General features: G+C 39.8%; 1 protein-coding gene across 2 annotated transcripts in view; it reads left to right on the top strand.

The window, feature by feature from the left end:
- Positions 1–23,086, top strand: part of EMILIN2 (elastin microfibril interfacer 2) — a 37,600-nt gene that overhangs the window by 8,132 nt on the left and 6,382 nt on the right. Inside the window, exons 3-6 of one of the 2 annotated variants that reach the window (XM_040588115.1) lie at positions 5,143–5,318; positions 8,109–10,043; positions 16,120–16,452; positions 17,036–17,074. In XM_040588115.1, the coding sequence (XP_040444049.1) occupies positions 5,143–5,318; positions 8,109–10,043; positions 16,120–16,452; positions 17,036–17,074 (2,483 nt within the window). Of the gene's footprint in view, positions 1–5,142; positions 5,341–8,108; positions 10,044–16,119; positions 16,453–17,035; positions 17,075–23,086 lie in introns of those variants that run through there. The other variant, XM_040588116.1, reaches the window with a different exon arrangement.

Below are 23,086 nucleotides of genomic sequence, written 5' to 3'. Positions count from 1 at the left end.
ACCTATTCCAATGACTACAGAATTTTGGACCAACCTTGAAGTTTTGTGCTTAGAATAAACATTTTATACACTGCTTATGTAGAAACATATGCTGATTCTGCAGTCCCTTCCTCACAGTGAGGATGTGGTAGCACTTATCTCCTTGCATTTCCCAAAAGGTGGAATGTTAGTGTCTAGTTACAGAACTGAGCCATATGTTTTCCCACCAATTTTGTCCAAATGTTTCTAATTTGTTTTATCACTATTAGGTGACATTCGAAATATCAGTGCTAACTGCTTCCTTCTGTGGTTTAGCACCATGAGAAAATTACAGCTTGGTCCCTAGTCAGAATGTCTAGCATTTGCAGGAAACATGTATTTTTAATTAAGCATTTTCCTAAGAAAATGCTTTTCTCTCAAGAGGAATATTTGAATGCTATTGCCACACTTTACAGCTTTATTTCAGCTTTGAAAAAGTTAGATATTAAAAGCAGTGTTTGTATTAGTGTTCTGAATGTTTTCTCATTTGATCAGCATGTTGAATTCATGGTGAAGGTAGTAGGTGTTGGTAATTGTAAGCCTGTTGTGCAAAGACTCCTAAAAAAACAGCTGTTCTTATTTTCTCTGTTGCAAGGAAAGATCAGAGGCTGTTGAAGTCACCCTTTATTCATGCTTTCTGAAAGAATGATTTCATTTGTAGTGTTTAGCTTAGTTCACCAAAAGGATACGATCATGATCTTGGGCTGGAAATCCAGAAGAGGATGGGTTGACTACATACAGTATATGCTGGTGTATCGTATGTAACTTTTAACCACATAAGATTATGGTTTTTTTTAATATCTTTGAGGCACTTGTAAAAATAATTGTGTTTATTAACACTTACTTGAATAGCAGAAATCTAAGTCAGCTGGAGGAAGATCTAATGTTTTACTGTTTTTTAATTACATTCTGGCATATACAGGCATTAAAGTGGAGCCTCATTTCTTTTAAGAGACTTTATGAACCCTTTTGATCAAAATGCCTCAATAGGTAACTGTGCAAATATTCACTCCTGCAAAATACAAGGTGTGAAACTGGCATGTTACGGTCTAACCATGAAACTCTAGCCATCTGTATAGAGAAGCACCACTTTGTATGTTGGCTACACTGAGTGCATTTTGTGTGCTTTGAATGTTACATGTTTGCAGTGACTATGAGTGAGCAATTGGATTCAGAATGTTTCAAATGTAAATAAAGATGTGTCTGATTTGTATATTCTAGTAGCCCCCAGTCCTATGTCATTAGAATACATAGAATCACAATTTTTTCTCAGGACGTGGTCCCTAGCAGAAAGTTGCAGTTTGTTTTGTTAGAATTGTAACCAAGAACATAATTGTGTTCAGCGCTGTTAGACTGCTATATCCTGGCAAAATCCTGGAAGTCTCCATCTCCTCTACTGAAATCCACTGAGTGAGCAAAGTTCTGGCTTTAAAAAACGCCGAACCACTGAGAATCTCTCTTGGGCTGGATAATGAGAGGTGACTCTCATTAATCAGCGCATCTGAATGGTGCTGGCACAGTGACACCATTCCTTGCATGGACAACTTCCACAACTGTGTATGAATCTTGTCATCGGTAGAGAAGCTGTAGCAATGAAACTGTGATTTTTAAGAAACTTTTATGTGAATGGATTCAAATTAGAAAAGTGTTGGTGTAAGTTCCTGTTTCCCAGCCTTATGTGACTAGCCTTGCTGAAGCAAATGGGACTAGCTGTATGATTAATTCAGCTGGACTGGTAATATAGAGGAGCAATAGTTCTTGGCAAGTAGATCCCAATTTAATTTCTGACCCACCGGTGAGTATAGCTGTCTTGTTACCATAGTTCCAGATGTAAAATATGGAAGCAGTTCTACATCCAGATTTTGAAGCATTTTGGTTCTAGCTTATTTTTGCTCTAGGGGAATTGTGGTTTAGGATTCAGGTTAATCTGTATTTGATGTACCATAGCTGAAATCAAAACAGATCTAATTTGTGTATTTGCTTGAGCTCTTAGACTTGCAAGAATTTGTAAGGAATAGGCTGCTGTAACACTCTAGATACACAGTGTTTATATAAAAAATACATATATATATGGTTTATAATTTAGAATGGGAGAATTCTTCTGCATTTCAAATAATTTTTGTATTAAATCATATTAAAACATTTAATGCCTATTAAGATCATAAAACTATGAAGTAAAAAAAGTGAGCGTTGAACTTGCTTATCTTTTAAGATGGAGTTTTGAAAAGTTTCATCATTTGCCCATATGAAAAGTACTAAGCTTGATTTCTTTTGATTTATCTATATTCTTCTTGTGTATTTGGTTGTGTCTTACAACTTGTCTGAATGTTGAAGTCATCTGAAGGTGTCTACATTGATGGAATGTAGAGGAAGTATACAAAGAAAAACTTGTTGAAAATATGATAGGAAAGGCAGAAAGTCCTCATTCTATAATTTGAGCAAAGTAGTGCACAATTTGCATAAAAGTAGTTTTTATTCCTTTTATAAGATTTGTTTCAGCTATATTCTTAAAACTTTGTTGGGAAAAAATAGAGAAGTTTAATGGTGTTTGAAGATAATCAAAATACTGTAATTTTCAGGAGGGAGTTTGGCCCTGAAAGTATAGAAAGGAACACACACAAAGTTTGGAGCAGCTAAATGTTTTATGGAAATCAGAGAAAAGTATGTACTATCATTTCCGGCATGTGAAAATTGATCTGGAAGTTCAAAGTTTGCATTTCAGTAATGTGGTGGTTGTGAGAGAAGTTGTAATGACTCTCAAAACCACTTCAAAACACTAAAGCATCTAGCTAATCCTGTTGCTTCTCTGACTCTGGCAGCTAGTTGGAAGAAAAGGAATCAAACCCAAATTACCTACGTGAGATGTGGTTTAATACTTTAGATAAGGGAGAAGGAAAAGGAAGTTCCTGGGTGGCCAGGATGTTGTCCTTCCCAATGCAGAAGTTCATACTTCCTCTACACTGCACTGTTCTATTTAATTTTTAAAGCACTTGACTGTGGGGATGTCTGTACTTTAAATTTGTAAACAGGATTCAACAGATGTTTCAGTGAAAACTATAACAAAAAGATGAGCTGGGGTGCAGTGTACAGCTGTTTCATATATGGTGTTGCAAAGGTAAAAAAAGGATTGGAAACCCACTCGTGAGTTTGCGTGCTCCAAGTCAGAATCTGAAAAGCTGACAGCCACAGCAAACCACTGGGGTTACAGGCAGCTGATAAGAGTTACAGCCTAGCCTGCCCCTGCCTTCCTATGAAGATTCACAGAAGGGAATACAGAGGCTTATTAGAATGAACTACTCTTTGACCCCAAAATAGTTTGAAAAAATATGACATTATTGCTAGTCATAGTAACTTTTTCCCCTTAAATGAGAAGTAGTAGGTAAGGTAATAATGCAAAAGAACACAGTATTTCCCGACTGCAAAAATTAGAATATATTGTGGCAGAATTGGGAAGGACATGGTTGGAAAAGAAACAAATTTGTAGTTAGTAGTTAACATTTTAAACCCTCGTCCCCTAGTTTGCTAAGCAGCTTGCCAAAGAGAGACAGCAAATGGCTATCAGATGTGGGATGTTATATTAAAATTATGTCTCTGAAGATGAAAGATGCTGAATAAAAATATACAGAATTATTCAGCAATTATTTGCACACATGTCAAGAGAAGCTTTGAAGAGTAACAGTTAAACTCTTACTCTGTGACTTTCAATAGACTTTCAGAGTCACTGTAAGGTTTAACTCCATTATTGGTTGGTGATTACGGGTTATTTTTATACAGTAAGTAATTTTGCATATTAATACAAGGCAATACAATTTTGTGTATTAATGAAATGTAACTGATTTTTGTGTGATTACATTGCTGTTTCTGGTGCCCATTCTGTACTGTATTCTTTCTGCCCCAAAATATACTCCCTATGAGCCCAGCCAGGCTATCAGTGAAATCTGCTGCAGAGCTCCTGTTGAGTACTTTGCTGCTGTCCTGTATTGATTCTGCTGGTTTTACTGCTTTAGGGACACCTCAGCTGTAAAGTGAGCCTGTTGTTCATTAATGCTTGCAAACTGGAGTTATAATTTGAAATAATTTTAAGAAAAAAGTTCTGGAAAGACCATAGGGAGGTTAATAGTATGATACTAGTTTTATTCAGAGTGAATAATGTGAGAAATTGGAGTAACTTTTTTGTTTCATTGTGTTCCAAGTATACTAATTTATAGAGCTCAGGTGGCAAATCCCTGTTTTACTTACTTTCCTCATCTCTCAACCTGAAATGAGCTGTACCTTACATGGATTTAGTTTTTATAAAATAGCGCAGCCCTGCTTGTGATCTGGTGGGACACCAGAGTGTCTGACTGCAGTTGAACCCACGGTACATGTACTGAAGGAAAGTTATGGAAGAAGTCTGTGGTTAAAGAAAGTTGCACAACCGGAATCAGTTTGCCATTTATTAACTTTTGAGTGATTGATCGGGGAAACTTAAGGTTGTGTGTACATAATGTGTGCATAGGTTTGTCTGCAAGACCCTCTTCAACTTAACTAGTGAAGTAGGAGAGTTGATTCCTTTATTGGTTGTAGCGTTTCATCTGACTCCTTCTTTCATGTCCTTATCTGACTCATGCTTTCAGCATGTTGTCCTTCCCTGGAATATCCCTCCTAGCTTTTATTGCTCTGTGCATACAGATTCTGAGGAATGGTTTAAGTAGACTGCGGAAAGACAAGTGGAACAAAGCAGGCAGAAACATATTTTGAAGTCCAGAATAGTTGTGGCCAGAGTAGCCCTGTGGGTGGGTTTGCAATGAGAAGCAGTTAGAGGAAAAAGGGTAATACACTGTGGTCACTGTTAACTTTCACCAGTGTCTGATGAGTTGAAACTTCACTTCCCACAACATGTATCCCTCTGCTCACACATGAAAGCCCCTATCCTATGGCCATATTTGCTCTCCCTGACATGAATGTGGTGAGTGTAGATAATTTTAAAACCCAGAAGCATTTTTTCATTTGATGTTTGAAGGAGAAAATTAGTCATAGATGAAAGTAATTGATTTTCATTTAAAACAACCCATTTTAATTTTAGCTTTAGTCTAAATAACAGATTAGATTATGGATTTTTTAAAATGCTTTCTGTTTTGGCAGATACCGGATGAGTTTCAGACCTCGATACACAGTTGCATATAAGACAGTAACAGAGCTGGAATGGAGATGTTGTCCTGGGTACAAAGGGGAAGACTGCAGAGAAGGCCCAGCAGAAAACCCAAACACTGCTCGTCGTCCCACACCGCCAGTGAAAGCTGTTGTGAAGAAAGGCTTGGGTAACTTTTTGTTTGAATTTTGGTATGCATGATCACATCTGGTTTCTTGTTTCATCTTTTAAGTATAAAAGCCGTTATGGTTTCTATTAAGCTCAACTACTGGCAGGTACAAAAACCATATGGAAGATACTGTGTGATGGGGAAATAATAGCTAGTCAGTAACAGTCCTGGTACAGAGAATTTTCTGAACAATAATGGAAGGGTGGCTGTAGAACACTGGCTGTAAACATTAACTATCTACTCATGGTTCAGGAAAATATTTGTGTTAAGATTGGGGGTTTTGTACGAATTCAGGATTTTTTTTTGTCGTTTCTTCAATGTTCAGGAAAAAAAGATGTATTTGAGAAGAACTATTATTAAGACAAAAAAGGAACAGGTACTAATTTTAATGTTATATCATGCTCCTTGGTGGTTTCACAGTGTTTTGTTTGTTCAAGGGCTTGTACAGATTTTTCAGATTCATGTTCTTGATCACCTGCCTCAGTACTAAGGAGTAGGGGAATGACAGGCCTCAATTTCTGAAAAAATACCTTAATGAATGAATGAATTATGTTTGTTTGTGTAAGATGCGATCTTCTGAAAGAGTAAGAAGGAATGCTGTTACTGCAGTATTATACCTTTCCTGCATTAACAAAAAATGATAAACAGATGTTCCCTTCTGAAGGACTTTTTCCAGCATCACTGGAGGTTAGTGTCACGAATAGTGCTTAGTCAGATTTCCATTTGTGGTTTTTGTATAGTGGAATGGATTGGTCCTGAACACATGGTTTCAAACCAGTCTTATAGATTATATACCTCCTCTAAAAATAAGCTTTTAAAATAATTTGTTAGCCTACCTAAAATATTATTTCCGAAAGACGATAATAAAACAGTGATATCTCTAAGTCACATGCACACTACTTACGTCTAGAGATTTTCTTTCTGCTCTGACCCTGAAAGAACTGTAATTCAGTGCAAAAATAGACCAGTGTGTATGTAAAAGCTATACTCTGTGTGTGCATACTTTTTTATTACTAAAGGAATTGTCCCCCTGCCAGTCTTGAAGACTGTATCTCTGACTTCCTACCTTCTTTGTAATGTCTTTAAGCTGAAATCCAGTTTAAAACTAAGAAAAATTCCAACTGCACGTCCTTCGGACCCTACCTCAGTGTTCCTCTCCACTGTATATCTAGCATGCATAGCTTGGAACCAGTGCTAAAGTTCTTTTGTCTGAAGGCTTAATGGTTAACACCACTTGTCATTTGAAAGTTATTCTAAGGCTAACAATTGTGTATCTCTTCTCTGTCATATTTAAAGAAGTATATTTCCTTTGCTTCTTAACTCATTTACTTTTTTTATGACCGCAATAGTACACCTTCACTGTGCAAAGGTCTTTGGATTATGCTTTTCATAAAAGGTATCACACAAAATCTGAATTACGATTATACACGATGTATTTATGGAGCGTACACCTCTGTGCGTAATGGCAAAGATGTATGCTAGCATGCAAATAAATATGGTCATGTGGATCCACACATTAAAGCTGTGTTAAATGTTTCTTAAACAATTGGTAGTCTAGCTGCAGGTTTTATTAATATTAGGTTATTATTTGGGATCACACTCAGTATCTTGACTTACTACTGCTTTGTTAAATGATTCTGTGGTTCTGCAATCCCAGAAAACAGGACTAGAGGAATCTTAAAGGGTCTCATTACCCATCCATAAGGTAGGATCAGCTATGTCTGTCCAGCCTCCAGTGGTAGAAATGCTGCTGCCTATGTGGACAATGTCTTCTGGCATTTCACTTTCTGTACAGCTATCCCACGTTACCTGCACTTGCTCCAGTTGAAGCCCATTCTTCTTGGCCTGTCCCATCAGTAGCAGATGTGGGAAACAGTTTATTCCCTACCAGTCTGCAGATATCTTCCAGAATATCACTCTTCATTCTCCTCTCCTCTAGCCTAAATAACAAACTACTTTGACTTTTCCTACAGTTTATACTTCCGTGACATCTGATGATGTTTCTTTTTTTCTTCTGCATGTTCTGCCATTGTTACGCATTTTGCTTGAAACTGCACATCCAGTATTGCACATGCCCCTGCAAATGAGGTGCTGCCAATGACAAACATATTGCAAGGATGGTTTCAGATTTATTACGTGATTTGTACTAGGTAAAAAGTAGATTGCAGCTAAAAGTCTTTTACTTGATTTTGGCTGTGTAAAGTTTATGCTTTTGTACACTTTTTTATTTCCTACTTATATATGTGTCAAATAATTATTTTTGAAGCAAGTGTGATAACTGAAATATCTTGCAGAACCCCATCCAGTATATGCATTTGGACCCCAGTGCAGCAAAATACTGGAGCACAAACCCACTTCAGGCACATAAATTACTGCCTCTTAAGTTTTCAATGGGAATTCAGAGCAGCACCTCCCAAATTATTGCTACAGGAGATGCAGTGGCTCTAAGGTGATTGTGTTGTGGTGTGTATGGATCTATAATGGTCTGTGATATATGATACAGCTTAGATATATTGCTGAACAAGAAGGGGGGTTCTGCTTTCTAATTTATTGATTTATTGCCGTTGTATCTTGGCAGGAATTTGTCAAAGTGCTAAAACTTTTAGTTTGGAGTGTTTTGATAATATTTTAATTACAAACTAGAAAATAAGTATAGAAAAGGGAACAAGCATTATGCAATTTAAATCGTTATTTGGCTTTAAAGAAAAGTGAAGTTAGCCTCAGCTGATTAAAACAGATACCACTGGGAGTATTTACATCCAGACTTTGTCTGTTATTTCCATTAAACAGATGCAGAACCAACAGAAGTACCAGAACCTCCACCATATGAGAAGAAAATGCAGTTTCTTGAGGATGAATTGTTTAGACTTACACGATCAGTGCTTGAACTTCAGTCCTCTGTGGCAGGTGTGAATGAAAACCTGAAGTTGACTGTCCAAGAAGACGCTAGTAAGATGTTGGTCACTTGGCTGAACAACCTTTATGACCGCCCAGAGCCTGATCACGCAGTTGGTGGTGAAACAGACACTATTCATCTGCCTGGGCTCCTCAGCAATAAAGATCAAAAAGACCCTTTTATTGATTTTGAAATGGAAGACATAAAGTCTGAGCTAGCTGAGGTCAAAGAAGCCTTGAAGATGAGGAATGACGAGCTGGAGGAACTGAATGGAAAAGTAAAAGGCTACGAAGGACAATTAAAACAACTACAGGAGGCAGCACAAGGACCTACAATAACAATGCCCAGTGACAATATTTATCAGGAGTATATAGACTCAAAATTTGAGTCCCTTAGACAGGAAATACTGGAAGGATTTGAAAAGAAAATGGCAGATCTGAAGAACTCCTGTGAATATAAACTACAGGATATCCAGCAGCAGTGTGATGACAATGAAAATAACTGTTTAGGAATAATTGATGTTATAAGAGGAAAAGAGAATGACCTGAGGAAAGAAATAAATACTCTCCGAACTCAGATTCCATCAAACAAATCCAGTTGTTGCAAAGAAGGCGAGAGAAATTACTTTGACCAACAGATAAAAGATTTAGATAAGAAGATTGACAGAATTGTGGAGGCACACAGGATCTTGAATGTCCGAATAGATAACGAAATCAGTCGATTGTCAACTCCAGATCTAGAAGACATGTTTGGTGAGAGGCTGGAGGAGCTAGATGCGAGGATGAATGTTACAGAACGAAATGCTGAAGAACATTGCTTTTATGTTGAGGAAACTCTCCGTGGTGCTATAGCTGCTGAGGTAGATGAATTGAGAGACTTGTTTGACCAAAAGCTGCGGGCACTAGAAGATAGGCTAGGCGGCACTATTTTAGAGATCGCCAATACCACAGACCCAGATGGAATGTATATTAATCCTGGGCCCATCTTGCCCAGTGACGCAGGGTTTGCAAATGAGCAATTTACAGCAGAGGTGAATTTCCTGAAGAACAAAGTACTGTCGCTTGAACACCTCTGTGGGCAGAAATGTCAGTCTGCACTACAAGGTACAGAGGACCTTCAGAAAGAACTAGAAAACTGTAACAACAGATACAATCACTTGCTTTTGAAAACAGAGAATAATTCTGTTCTCCTGCAGTCTCTAAATAGTTCTCTTAATGAGAAACTCAACTTAATTAAGGGTAACCAACGTGACATCCAGAAAATGCAGAGAGATGTACGTGTATTCCGGTATAGTCTAAATATCATGGATAAAGATATGAAAAATCTTCAAGATGGCTTGAGTAGCTGCAAGGAGCAGCTTCTGGGTGTCAATTCTACCTGTAGAAAAACACAACGAGGTGTCTTCCGAAAAATCGATCAAATGCAGAGGACATTTGCAAATCAAACTGCTCATTCTAGTGATAGTTGCTGTGGTGAAGTGAAAGAGAGACTAGAACAATTGAATGATCATATCCTGGATGATCTTAGCAAATGCAAAGAAAAGACTCAGGGTATCCAGGAGGGTGTTTCGGATGTTGAGAGCAGAGTCTCACGTGTTGAAAAAGTTTGCGGCAAGCTGGACTCGGTTTCAGGTAGCCTGCAAAAGATAAAAGAAGGCCTGAATAAGCATGTGAGCAGCTTATGGAATTGCATCCATGAAATTAATGGAACTGTGTCATCTCATTCCACTGATATTTCTGGCCTCAAGAATTCTGTCCAGCAGTTTTATAGTCAGGTCTCCAGAATCACCGCAGACATTGAAGGCATGCTGAAATCTCAGCCTGACACAAGTAAGGGTTTTTTTTTGCTTTTTTTAATACTTTTTTGTTTGCTTTTCAACTGGTTTTCTTTTCTGAATCATTTATAAAGGAACTAAACAAGAAAGGAAAATATTAGTACTAAACAAGGAAGGAAAATATTAGTATTAAGCAATTTCCACTTTGTTTCTACAGTGACTTTAATTTTGGCTCTTTGCTTTAGAATTCTTAGAGGACTTTGAGTGCTTTTAAAAGTATTCTCAAAAGGAAAAAAAAAAAAAAAAGAAAAAGTCATCTTTCATGCTTTCATGTTTACTTTCAGCCAGAATAAAGAGAGTGGGAAAACTAATATTTTTGGATAGTGAGTTTAAAGTAATAATTATCTGTGGGTATTATTCCAGTTGATTTGGTTTGATTTTTTAATTATTTTTTTGGTTTGTTGTGTGAGATTATTCTTGATTCCTCAGGGGAAATTGACAAGTAAGTGGAGAAAACCGAAGTCAAAGGAATTCAAATTTACGATAAGGAAGATTCCCTGTAGGTCTTTTTCTCAGCATAAGTTAATGATTATAATTCAGCACCAACTCTTTGATTTAGGACTTTTGCAAACAAGCTCTGGCACATCTTGGTGTGGCAATATAAGACTTCTGCTTCATAGCTCTCCCAGAAGTTTTCATTCCCACAATGTAGTTGGCAATAGGTGCACACCCCAGCTGGCAGGGTTTTCACACCTCAGCCACTTCTGTTAGTAGTCCAACGTGTTAGCTCAAATCTGCCTCCACAGATGGTTTAAAGTTTGCAACAGAGTGGCTGAGAAGCAGAGGCATGTTCCCTTTGGCTCGAAGTGCTGTGAGATGGTAATAACCTCAATACGTTGGTGAACCTTGCCGTGAAGGTTAGAGACCTTGCCAAATACCACTCTGTTCCCTCTGCAGTTCTTGCCCCAGATTTCAGCAACCCGTTGTTTTTCTGAGTCAGAGTTTACAGAGGGAAGCCAAGTTCCTGTTTCTGTTAGCATGGTACAAAACCCTAGGAATTGCAGGCTATTTTGAAACTGCACTCTTCAGTTGGTTGATGCTTCTGGTTTTAATTCTGTGCACGTATGAGATAAATAAGAGGCTGATTTCTGTGACTGGCCTTAAATCAGAAGAGGTGCTGAGGGAAGAGCCTGTGGGCTGTTGCAGCTGATGGTGGTTGGGGGAAATTTCATGCAGGACCGAGTGCTCTTGCTTGAATGGACAAGTTGTGCTTCATGAAGGGTTTGAAAGTAATTTCTTTAGGGAAGAATATCCTTTGCACTCTGAGGCAGAGACATGAAAGCCTGTGATAAATGTTTTTCTTCTGAGTGTTTAACTATTTAAAACCAAATGTACTGCAGTACTTGACACAAAAATCCTACTGAGGTGAGAAGCTCCTGTGTGAAATAAAAAAAAAAAACAACCCCACATTTCTCTTCCTTTAAGGGATGAAGTGAAGGAGAATGGAAGGGGTCGGTAATTCTCAGATAATTCCTTTGGTGAAATCTTGACTTAAATTCAGAAAGGTTAGGAGCTTTGCCCCTAGATCTTGCAGAAGCAGACCCGGTGCCCTTTAAAACGCAGTATGATATATCTGTGTAATCCTGTTTCTCATCCATCTTGTCCAAAATAAGTTTGCACTAGGGACCGACACTGGAGAAAGGTCCAAGAGCAGTCTTTCTTTTGCTATTTAAAGCAGGTGTTCAAGCAGCCTCGTGAGTTTCGTTTATCAGCCTCTATTACAATATTGCAAAGCAGTAAAAAGCCTCAACATGCCTTGGTTTCCATAAAACAATGCTGTCTCAGGGCAGAGCTCTCCATCCACCATTGCGTGTTAAGTGCCTATGGAGGGACACTGCTGCTGGACCTAGGGTGCAGGCACTCTGAAAGATCGGTGAAGCACGCACTTCAGTCCCAAATGTTTCCAATTACAATAACACTGTATAGCACAGCAGTCCAAGTAAGTTCTGATGCCTGCAGTTGCAGAAAGGTTTTGGCAAAAGAGCCTTTTTTGGAAGCAGTTTAGGAACCCTGTTAGATGAGTTGGGGTATGGCTTTAACTATTTTTGTATCCGTGATCTGCAGCATTGTCTCTGATAGCAGTGTTATTTGAATGTCAGTCAGTCCTGGCCATAGATCGGTGTGGAATTTCTTATGCACTGTTTGTCAGCATATCGTAGCATTCAAATGACGTCATTTGACTTCAAAAGGGCTAAAAAAGAAACAAGTTGTTACTAGTAACAGTTGAGGCCAGTAAGGCAAGGATATGTTGCAAGACATAAAATATAAAATCTTACCAAGCAGTGTAAACCCAGTGCACTGCAAACCTGAGCAAAGTTAGATGGCCCTGATCTTAGGAATATGGCTGTGTTTTCTTCCAAATTTTTTATTAAGGAGTTTCAGTGCCTCAGTCCAAACTTAACAAGACAGGTTAGTCAATGATTGTACATCAGATACAGACTCAGAGGCCAGAAATTTATTTAATTTGTTATAATTTCTGAAGGTAGTGCAGAGCTCTGCTATAAACAAGGTGGTGGTGGTGGCAGGTGGTGGTCTGCTCTAAGTGTGTAGGGGACCGTACACGATGTGGTCACCAAGGTAGTGTAATCCAGCAGCAACTGGTCCACGTTAAATGGTGACTGCCCCCAGCTTCAGGTCTCGTAGAGTAAGTTGTTACTGCACTCTGTGCCTCTCTGTGGGTACGTTTGCTCTTCAAATGGCACGAAGCTGAAAGCCGTGTTAAAGTTATTGGTCTCTTTTAACTTACTGCCTATTCATACAGATTCATGAAGTTTTCCAGGAATCAGAAGTGCAGTCTTGCAGCCAAATACCGTGCTGGGAGTGCAGTTTGCTTTGGTTACAGTTATTTGACCTGAACTGCAATTCCTCTGGTAATCGTCTCCGTAGCAGAATTTTGAAAGCAGCAGCAAAATACTGTCTGCTGAAGTTATGGTCTTAAGAAACCCAGTGTATGCTTTGCATTACAGAATCGATAAAGGGCAACATAAAATCTTAGTGTTGTAATGCAAATACTCATACAGTAGTCGATTCCTCCAGGCTCCCTGTGAGCTTGTGCAAAATGGTACTTTGTAACTTAATTGTCAGATGCCTTTGATATCTATAAGAAAATTCAAGATCTTTTTAGCTTCTTGTGAGTGCAGTCACAGATTCCTTTACTCTCTAGGGTTTTTTTACACACTGTTTCTGTGTGTTTTGGGGGCTGAGGAGAGCATGGTTGGGCCAGAACAGTACTAGAAGCTGACACACCCTGAAGATCCACCCATCTCATGCATCCAGGTCACTGCTCATCTTCCTTCCCAGCAAATCATTCCTCGTTCAGTGAGGTAAATTGCAGATTAAAGCTGCCTGGCTGAACAAACTGAATAAAATAAAATATTTTTCAAGAGGGGAAGGGGGAAAAAAGCATTCTTGTTTTCAACTGAGGAGGAAGGAAACCTTTCTGTTTCAGTTGCAGATGGGCATGCGAGAGCAGAAGCTGTTGTGTGACATGGTAACTGAGTTGTCACTTACACCAGTGATGACAACTGGAACAGTAAGAATGGTGCTGCTGCGGACAGTGTTACCGTTCTTAGCTGTGTAATGATCTCAGCGTTGCTTTTTGCCTTCCCAGATAGATGGGAAGATGATGGGGAAGATTTTTGTTTTGCCCACTGCTCAGCAAAGCTTAAGCAGGTCCAGCCACATTCACCACAGCCTTCGTTAGGGGTTTATTTTCTCATTGCCTTGTGAACTGAAAACATGTTCTGGAATTCAGTGTCAGGATGGGGTGGCTGCAGTGTTATCATCTTTTAACTAGTGATTTATTAGTACTTTGTCTTGCTACAATGCATCTCAGTAGAAGAGGCCAGAAAGGTTGGCAAAGATATGGCAGACCAGATCCCTCTCAACCTGCACATGTCTGATGACTGGCACTTTAAGTTGAGCTTTAGGCAGGTGATTTTGGATTGAACTTTATGGAGATGTAGTTGGGTATTTCTGAATATTGCAGTATTCATGTTGCACGCAAAGAAGTTGTTTGCATGGGACACGAGCTGTTGATTGTTGTTTAAAGGTTTAGAAAAGCAAACAGAGAAATTTATTCCTTTTCTCTGTGTCAGCCCAAGTAATTGTCTTAATAAAGCTCAGCTTAACTGACTAGGGAAAGAACAACAGCTTAACTGACTAGGGAAAGAACAAGTACGTGCATCCCCAGGTAACGTATCTTGCCCATTTCTATTTTGAACGAAGTTAGTCTGATGATCTTAGTTGAAGGTCCAAATCGATGCCACTGTGGACAGAAGACATCTTGCTAAGTTAACAGCTCTGTTAAACAATTCACTTTGATACTTTAAGCCTTTTTTAAAAAATTCTATATGATTTTTTAATCCTGGGATTTTTATGTAGATGACTTTAATCTATATAAAGTGAACATTTCACTCCTTAGTCCTCTCCCTTGTGGACAGAGTTACCGAGTGAGCTTCGGTCTAGATTTGTGGTGTGTCGCTTGTGTAAGTTTCAGTTCTCGTGACAGTTAAAGTCAGCCAGCAACACTCAGTAAGATTTTTTTTTCTAGGAGTTTTATCTAACAAATGAATGCAGGTGGTGTGAGACTGTGACTTCAGGCAGCCTCTCAGTACCCTGGGAGGCTTGTGTAGACTCTTTATGAGACTGAAAACAAGAAATGAGATTCGCAAGGGTAAAGTGCAGGTGTCAAGTAGTTGTGAAACAGCATGTGGGTTGCCAGCAACACTGTCTGGACCCCAGCCATGCATCATGGGCAGTACCTGGTTGTAGCTCTCACCCAAAGGTACAATGTAAGGCCCTCCTGGGGATCCCAAGCCATGCAGCAGAGCTAGAGGAAGCCTCACACTACGTTTGCTTCTAGACACAGCCATTTGGTTTAGCCCTAGCCACTGATGAATTTACCCAAGCTGATTTTGGACTGTAATAAAGTGCTTCATTCTGACCACTGAGACCTCACTCAGAGCGGTGTTCTCCACTGTGGACCGTGGCAGGCACCTCTGGTGTGATGGGTTGCATCAGATAAATTTGCAAGGGGATGTTTGTCCATTTCCCCAGAAACTCACTCCATCCCTGCACCTAAAGCCATGCTTTAGTCTTGAAATGCAATCAAAATAACCAATGCTAAAGTTTAATATAGAATGAAATTCTAATTATTCTGTGTAAAAGCTGTCATTGCATCTGCTGAAGTGTACACATTTGTAAATTCCTGTTCTTCATGTAGATGTAACTCAGCTTCATTCTTGGGAGACACTGCCTCCTGAAGTGTTGTCTAGGACTTCATTTTTATGAAAAAGCTGTAATTCCTATAAAGGGCTTAGAACTGGAGCCGATGATACACAAATGTTACCATGTCAGCATTGTTCAACCCTGATGTCCTATGTGTTGGCTGCCCTACTGGAAAAGTCTTTTAATGGTATCTCTTCTCTTCAAACAGTAAAGAATTTTCTGGTAGATTATAACCTAGGGATCTGCCTTCCTTGTCAGAAAATATTAGTAATGGGAGTGTTTGGAATTTTAAGTTCATTGCTTTTCAAAGTTTGGAAAAAAGAATCTGTAAGTCAGTGTTCGTTACTCAGGTTCTTTGCTACGGATACTTTATGTTAGTGCTAAAGGGTCAGCCTTGTGCTATGCATTGTGTAAGTACAGAGTCAAAAGTAGGAGTGGTGGGCAGGAGGGGTTCAGAAGAACTGATGTGAAGGTAGAGAGAGAAAGCACACAATGAAGATGAAGGAACTGGTGGGAATAGGTGTGATACACAGCCCACTTGGAGCAGAAAATTAAAGCTGGACTAGTGGGTGAATGTTGGTGGGTTATTTGACTGCTGCTTGTTCCGTCTCCAGGCTGTCTTCATTCCTTGCCCTGTGTCAGGGGCTGGGAAAGAGGAGAGTCTGTAGTACTGCAAGAGCAAAATGGCATTTTGCCAGTGCAGTCTTGGGTATGAGGGAAAAGATGGCCTTAAATTGAGTCCTGTTTTATTTTGAAGTATTTTTCTTACAAAATTATGCAATTTTGTATACTATTTTAGGCAAATAATTCTGTATCTTTCCTCTTCTTTCATCATTTCCAAGGGCGATCAGAAGTACCACGGCAACCGTTGCCACCAAGACCACCCCTGCAGCCCCAACCTGGCATACCCCTGCTGCCATCAAGGCCAAGGATACAACCACCACGACAGAGGACCCCCCTCCAGCCACCGCAGCCCAGACTTCCTCCACGCCCAGCACTGCCAGGGTCAGGAGTTTTACCATTTCTGCCTGGAACAACCGGGATCATCTTGGAGACTGGAGAGGCAGGGCCTCCTGGCACTGTTTTAATGTCAGGAAGAGGGCGGCTTGGAAGTGTGGATGGTCAGGCGGGTCAGAGTACCATGCCCATTGCTGAAGGGTATGCTGGAGCACCAGGTGAGACAACCAAACTAATAGTGAATCATTCCCATCTAGGTGCAGTGGGCATGCCAGGTCTTGCTAAAGGGGTGACGCTGAGGTCTGTTGAGCTTTACCAGCCACTTTTCAGCCTTTCATGGATGCCCATTGTAGCTGTTGCTGTTGGGAATGGGCTTACGGCAGAGGTGATTAGTGAGTGGGCCTTCAGGCTCCAGCTGGCTACAGAAATAGGAGAAACACATTCGGGGCCAGTTTTGTTGCTTTTGCCAAGGCTGCATAAAGCATGAAGTCAACAGGGCTCATGTAAAATCCTTGGTAACTACAGCAGCCTTTGCCACTAGGGAAACTACTTTTTTTTTTTTTTTTTTTCTTGCCATAGAGCTTGCGGTGGATTTAGTACGTTGTCATAAGAATCTGGTTTTCTTTGCCATGATCACCCCAGTTTAATGATAATCGATCATTTCATAGGAGATGCTATTGGTAGCTGTTTTGGTAGGTTGCTGTTAGGTAACAAAGGATGCTTTTTAGAAGGCTGCAGTGATGTTTTGTCATAATGTATTCCATTATGTACTGTGTCACACATACTACTTTTCTTTTGTAGGATATCCAAAGTTATCTCCTCCTACCATGGACTCACAAGGTAAGGCAGTTGTTTCCTAGAAATTGTTTACACAGGTACTTAATGTTTATTTCAGTCCATAGAAAGTCACAGTTGAGGGAAGAAAGTGTTGATTTTTAGTATTTAAGTTTAGCGTTGAGGAATATCTGACAGATTTTTGCTATACCTAAACATTAAAAAAATTTGCATCCTTCAAAAATATGGGGGTTTTGAGGTTTTGAAAACGAATTCATTTTGGGTTGTTGTTCCTTACTTCAGTGGGTTTTTTTAAATGCAAAGGGTTTCTGTTTCCTAGCAGATGTCAGTACTGACCTTTTTTATGTTTCTTTTAAATGAGAAAATATATATTTATTTTTGATTATTTTAATATTTCTTTAATAAGTTATGAATAAGGCCAAGACTAAGATCTTGAAGCACTGTTAGTATCTGAGCTAGTGCATGACTTGGTCCTCCTTGTGGGAGAGTTTCTGGCTTTGTTAGAATCATGAGGTCTTGTGTTCCTGACTTCAGTGAACGCCGGAGTGCTGCCACTGACAGCCACAGTTTAAAAAGATTCAAGATGAAGTTTTCTTTGTTTGGTGGTTTGGTTTTTTTTTACTTTTAATAATTGTTAATATCACAGTTCATTTGTGGATTTGTATGATAAACAGGTATAAATCTCTTGTGGGACATAGTAGTTGGCCTGGATACATACATGGATTGGGTGGTGCCTGCCCTACGACCTCACACTTAAAATACGATCAAACCCTGGGGAACGGTGTCGTGGATCAAAGTGAATATTCCCACACCCTCTTCAAAAAGAGTGATTTCATCTAAATTTATTTGAGGAGATATGAGAAATAGATGAAAATAAAGCGTCAGAGCTTTATGGCATCCAAAATCCTACCCTTGGGACTTAGTTTGATGGTCCTAACAAAATCACAGATACATGTCTTGAAGACTGGTCTAGGGACTGACAAAAAGCGTTTTAAAAATTTCGCACTGTAATTCTGATATTTATACTTTCTAATTAACAATCTGTCATAGCCTTAAAGCAGTCTGTTTGCATTTGAGGACTGTGGTGGTGGTAAGAACAATCAACAATAGATGAGGCTTCTGGAAGAGGATAAGAAGTAAAGAAATGTTTATCTTGATGCCAGCAAAGCCAATAGAGATGTGTAGATTTCTGTGATAAATGGATTTCCTGGGGGTTTTCTTCCACTTTGTGCAATCTATTGCTTTTATAGACTACAGTATTTTAATAAGTTTATGCTAAAACTGTGGAACAGTAGGTGGATGTCAACAATGTTGAAAAGCCAGGGTATGGCTGGCATTGCACCTATGTGCTGCTTGATGGAACATGTTGCAAGGAACATTATCACCTGGAATCCAGAGAGTGGTGGGCCTGACCAAGGAGTTCCTTTTCCTGATCCATGTCCCTGAAGACCTATGTAAATATAAGATATACCTGCTACTCTGTTCTATGATTTCCCCCAGAATGCCTTGCAAACCACAGTGGCAGATACAGTCATAGAAAACAGAGAGGTAAGGATGGTGCAAATAACCATTAGACTTCCGTGGAGTACTTTTATCCACTGTCCCTAATCGTCAGTGGCTGCTTATAAAAAGAAAGGGAGCATTCTGGGGCAGAATGCAGCAATTAACAGTGTTGTGGAGATTAACAGCTGGGGAAGAGAAGATTTTTGTCTTATTGGAGGAGGAACTTCATGCTTAAATAAGTCATCAAGGAATCCTTAATATCTAATTTGTGCAGGACCACAGTTTATAATGCCTTTGCCAGTCTTTACCCAGTATGTTTTGTGTTACTGATATTGAAATTTGAAAAATTAGACCTTCTTGTAAAATAATTCCTAAAGTAAAACGCTTGCACTGTCAGTCTTCTGAGTACTCCCTTTCATTTCTGTTTCTGAATAGCTTGTTACATAAAAGCTGCTTAGGAAGAAGTTGAGGGTTCCAACTCTGTCCTCTGGGATTGAACTAGCCCACTTTAGTGTCTTTTTGAATGCTGAGGCATGATTTGCATAGTTTCAATACCAAAGTATTTCTTGAATTTTTCAGATTTATTAGCTATCTCTTTACATGCATTGGACAATATAACCTTCAAGGATTTACAAGTATTAATGAGAGAGTATAAAGTATGATATTGCATATTAGCTGTATTTTCACAGGTAAGGAGTTCTATGACAGAAGTGAGTTAAGTGTCAGGACCTAAGTGCATCCATGTAATCCCTTTTAATACAGAAAGAGTTGAATCAATTGTTATTTAAAGAAACATCAGCAGCAAATGTTATTGCAGCCTGGCAGTTTTACAGTTATGAGAATTTTTGTTTGCTGGAGCAAAGAAAATTGTAGAGGCAGAAGTAATGAATTGGCTGATGAACTAGTCTGGGAACTGATGAGAAAATGCTTGTAAGATCCCAGGTCACACAGCTAGGCAAGGACAGAGCCAAGAAGAGGATCTGGATGTTCTGATTAACATACAGAGGGTCACAGTGAAAAAAAATCCACTGAAAGCTCTAATTGCCTTCCCCACCCTGCCCCTCCGTGCAGTCTGCCCTGTTGCTTGTGTCCTTAACCCTGCAGCTTCAATGGAGGGTGTCCGCTCCTCACTAAAAGAAACTCCTGGTATGGTGTAAGAAATGAAACAGCTGAGCTAGTGAGCCCTACCGCTGTGTGAACACTGCTGTCTATATCCGTGCAGATAAAGGGCTAATTTTGGTTTGGGCTTTTTAATTCTTTTCACTTGTCTGACACTCAACCATCTTTACTTCCTCTATGTGACTTCAGGCAGCAAGTCTGTAGGACACGTTTCAAATATAAAGGTATGATCTTATTGTAATGTTAAGATTTACGTTGTTGTAGGTGGTCCTTGATTTGAATAAAGAGTTTACAGAATACATAAATTACCCTGCCATACTTGCGATGGGTTCTTGGCTCTTTCTTTTGATCATTGGGCAGGGAGCAGTATTCTTAGTAGTACACGTCAGTGGTCTCACACAGGGGAAAGAAAAAAGCGTGTTTACTGACTTTGAGGTAAAGAACATGTGATCACCCACAGTTGCACCAGCGGTTGTGTTTTGCTGCTGTTTGCATAAAAGAACAGCGCAAGTCACAGATGCAGGCTGAAGCATGGGGTAGGAGATGGGTATTTGTGTAAGGAGCGGTAGGTGGGCACTAGGGCAAACCTCTTGCTGCGGTGTGAAAAGTAGGAGTTGTAAGAGCAGAAAGAGCTGTTAATAAACAGACTCAGGAGAAAAGTAGCTGTGTCTTCATAACACACTGCGTGAGTTACTCTCTGCATCAGAAACGCTGTGACTTAGCAGGGCAGAGCTAATGGGCCCAGACTCATTGAGCACTGGCTCAGCTCATGGAAATAGGTGTGGCACTGTGCTGTGCTGCATAGCCGTCCCATAAGCAGATGGAATGTTCCTGAAAATGAGATGTGTTAGGGTCAAACTGAAGAGTTTAAAAAAAAAAAAAAAAAATGGGAGGTGATAAATTGCTGATATTTTTGTCCCATTTGTTGTAACTGAAATTACGCATTTTTCCCTCATTTAGATTTAGGAATATTGGCCAAGCAGAGGAAATGTGACATATCCTCCCTACTCATGCCATACACAAAGGAGTCATAAGAGCATACTGACAAATTAATTACATACTTAAGCTCACTTTTTTGCATCGATTCTTGAAGAGTCCTCATTCCAGTTGCTGAGCAATTGTCAGCAGCACTGTCACACTTACTTATTTTTTTTCTCCTTTTATCTTGACAGAGAGTGATGTGCACTGTTTCGTTTTGCTTGATTTTATTTTTTCGTTGTTTTTTTCTTGTTCTGGCCCTTGAGCTTTGTGGGAGGCATGAACTGTTCTGGGAAGTCAAAAGAGAGATGAAGAATCAGAAATACAATTAGCAGATGGGTGAAAGTAGATGTAACCTAACAAAGGCCGCCCATGTACCTTCTGTGATCTTTTGACTCCCCAGAATGCATTATACTAGGCTTAGGTTGCCATGAACACACATACTTGCTCCTGCTTAGTTGTGTGCATATGTGTGTGTATATACGTATATAAAGTGAAACCTTATTGAATATGTCTGAACTCATGAGTTTTTTCCTCCCTCAGAGGCTGTAAAATTATGGTTGAATCTTTTTTTTGTCTGCCTAGCAGTGTCTTCATCAGAGCTGTGCATGTGGTTCCCAGCTTTTAACTGCTTGAAAACTTCTCTTTCTCATTTTTATAATTCCACAACACTAACTGCTTAGGTGAAAGGAGTTTGCAAGCCTGGACCTTTCCTAGAGAAGCTGAACTTTGATCTTTGCATGAAGAAAAGTGTTTGCAAGCAGGGACATGTAAGAGAAGGTGCTTCATTTCTCTGTAAGGTTCTGCAAAAGCACTGCTGAGAGTTGTTGGTAGAACTTGTGAAAGCTTCAGACAGGTGCAGTTCCAGCTGGAAGCAGGGAGGAGGGTAAGAGAGGACAGACACATTGCACCTTTGCTGTGCCTCCTTATCTTGCCCACTGAACTGATCTACAGGATATTTAGATGGGTTTAAGATCGTTCCTTTCAACAAACACAGATGGTGTGCTAAACTAGGTTGCAGATCCCAAGCAATTTCAGCAGCAAACTCTAATTAAACTGTTCTAGCAATTAGTGCAGGAAAATCTTGAAGTAAACCCTGGTGAGCCAGGGCAGGATTTGCTGCCTTGTTCAGGTGACACCAACCCAAACAGAACTGTAGCTACTCCAAAGAGAGAGGACAGTGTTTCTAGGCAGGCAGCAAATAGTTTGTGCCATCTGTGCAGTATGACTGCAGGGAAGAGAAACCTTTCCGAGTGAGCCAATAAAAGTTAGTTGAGGTGCATTTTTCAGTTGATTTAAGTCTCAGGGTAAGCTGAGAATACAGGGAGACGCTTTCTGTAAGCAGCGTGGTGTTAAGGTGGTAGAGCTTTACAGAAGCTGCTTAAGTAAGTAGAGTTCCTGCAATTAATTTTTGTCTTTTCAAATAACCTCATTTTAGCTTACAGGAGCACTTGCAGGCACACTGGCAGGTAGGAGTAACGAAAGAGGTCTTCTGTCTGTTTTCTGAGCGTGAGACAAAATACTGAATGAGATTTCCAAAGATACACAGGGCGGCTGGTTACTAGCCCCTGAGGGAAATCAAGGTAGTTATTTGCCATTTCTGAAGTTGCAGGCATGTCTTCCCCTTCCCTTCTCCTCCCACCCTCCCATGCCAAGTTATTCAGAAAAAAATGGATAGCAGGGCGTTTGTATATCCACATTTTAGATGAAGATTTGACATTTTTTAACTTCAATTTTTAAGCGGTATAGTCTGAATTGAGCCTTGGTTGCTGATAGGCATCTCAGATTGAGAGGAAGAAAAAACCCAAAGGTTTCTTTTAAGTAAGGCAGGAGGAGGAGCAGGGGTGAAACAGCATGGAGAAGACATGGATCCTAACCTGAACAGGGTAGAACAGGAGGAGCAACTGAGGACAACTTTAAGTGCAGTTAGATAAACAACAAATGTTTGTTGTTTACCTGATTGCCTGAACAAAGCAACAAGAGTTGACTGCTTCTAGCAGTGTGTCCTGCCTTAGGGGAAATGTTTAGAGGGAAGAGAGCTGAAAGGAGCTAAAGTGGGACTAGTAAGTGGTCCATCACTAAACACTTGCCACTGAAGTCAGTCTAGTAAAAGTAAAAAATTTTCTCAGTGGTTCAAATTGTATTTTGTTCAACAGTAGTCTAGCAGCAGTGTTTAGTTAGTAAGCAGACAGCTGCTACAAAATACCTAAGTGTCTGTCTGAGCTGCTGAGAAAAGAAGAAAAAACTGCAGAGTGAAAAGTCCCCCAAAAGGGTAGTACTGGAGAGAGAGAAAAGCCCCAGTGATGGTTCTCTTTGCTTCAATGCTGAAGTGTTAATTGTTGTAGCTATTTTCACTACCCTTTGGCAGAGAAGGTAAGAGATCTAAGCTATGCACAGCTTCACAGGGCGGCTAGGAAAGCTGGCACAAGCTATACACCTTTAGCCTTCCTCTTGCCG

The sequence above is a fragment of the Falco naumanni genome, chromosome 3 (genome assembly GCF_017639655.2).
Source record: "Falco naumanni isolate bFalNau1 chromosome 3, bFalNau1.pat, whole genome shotgun sequence".
Classification (NCBI taxonomy): Eukaryota; Metazoa; Chordata; class Aves; order Falconiformes; family Falconidae; genus Falco; species Falco naumanni.
This window is presented reverse-complemented; position numbering and strand designations above follow the sequence as displayed.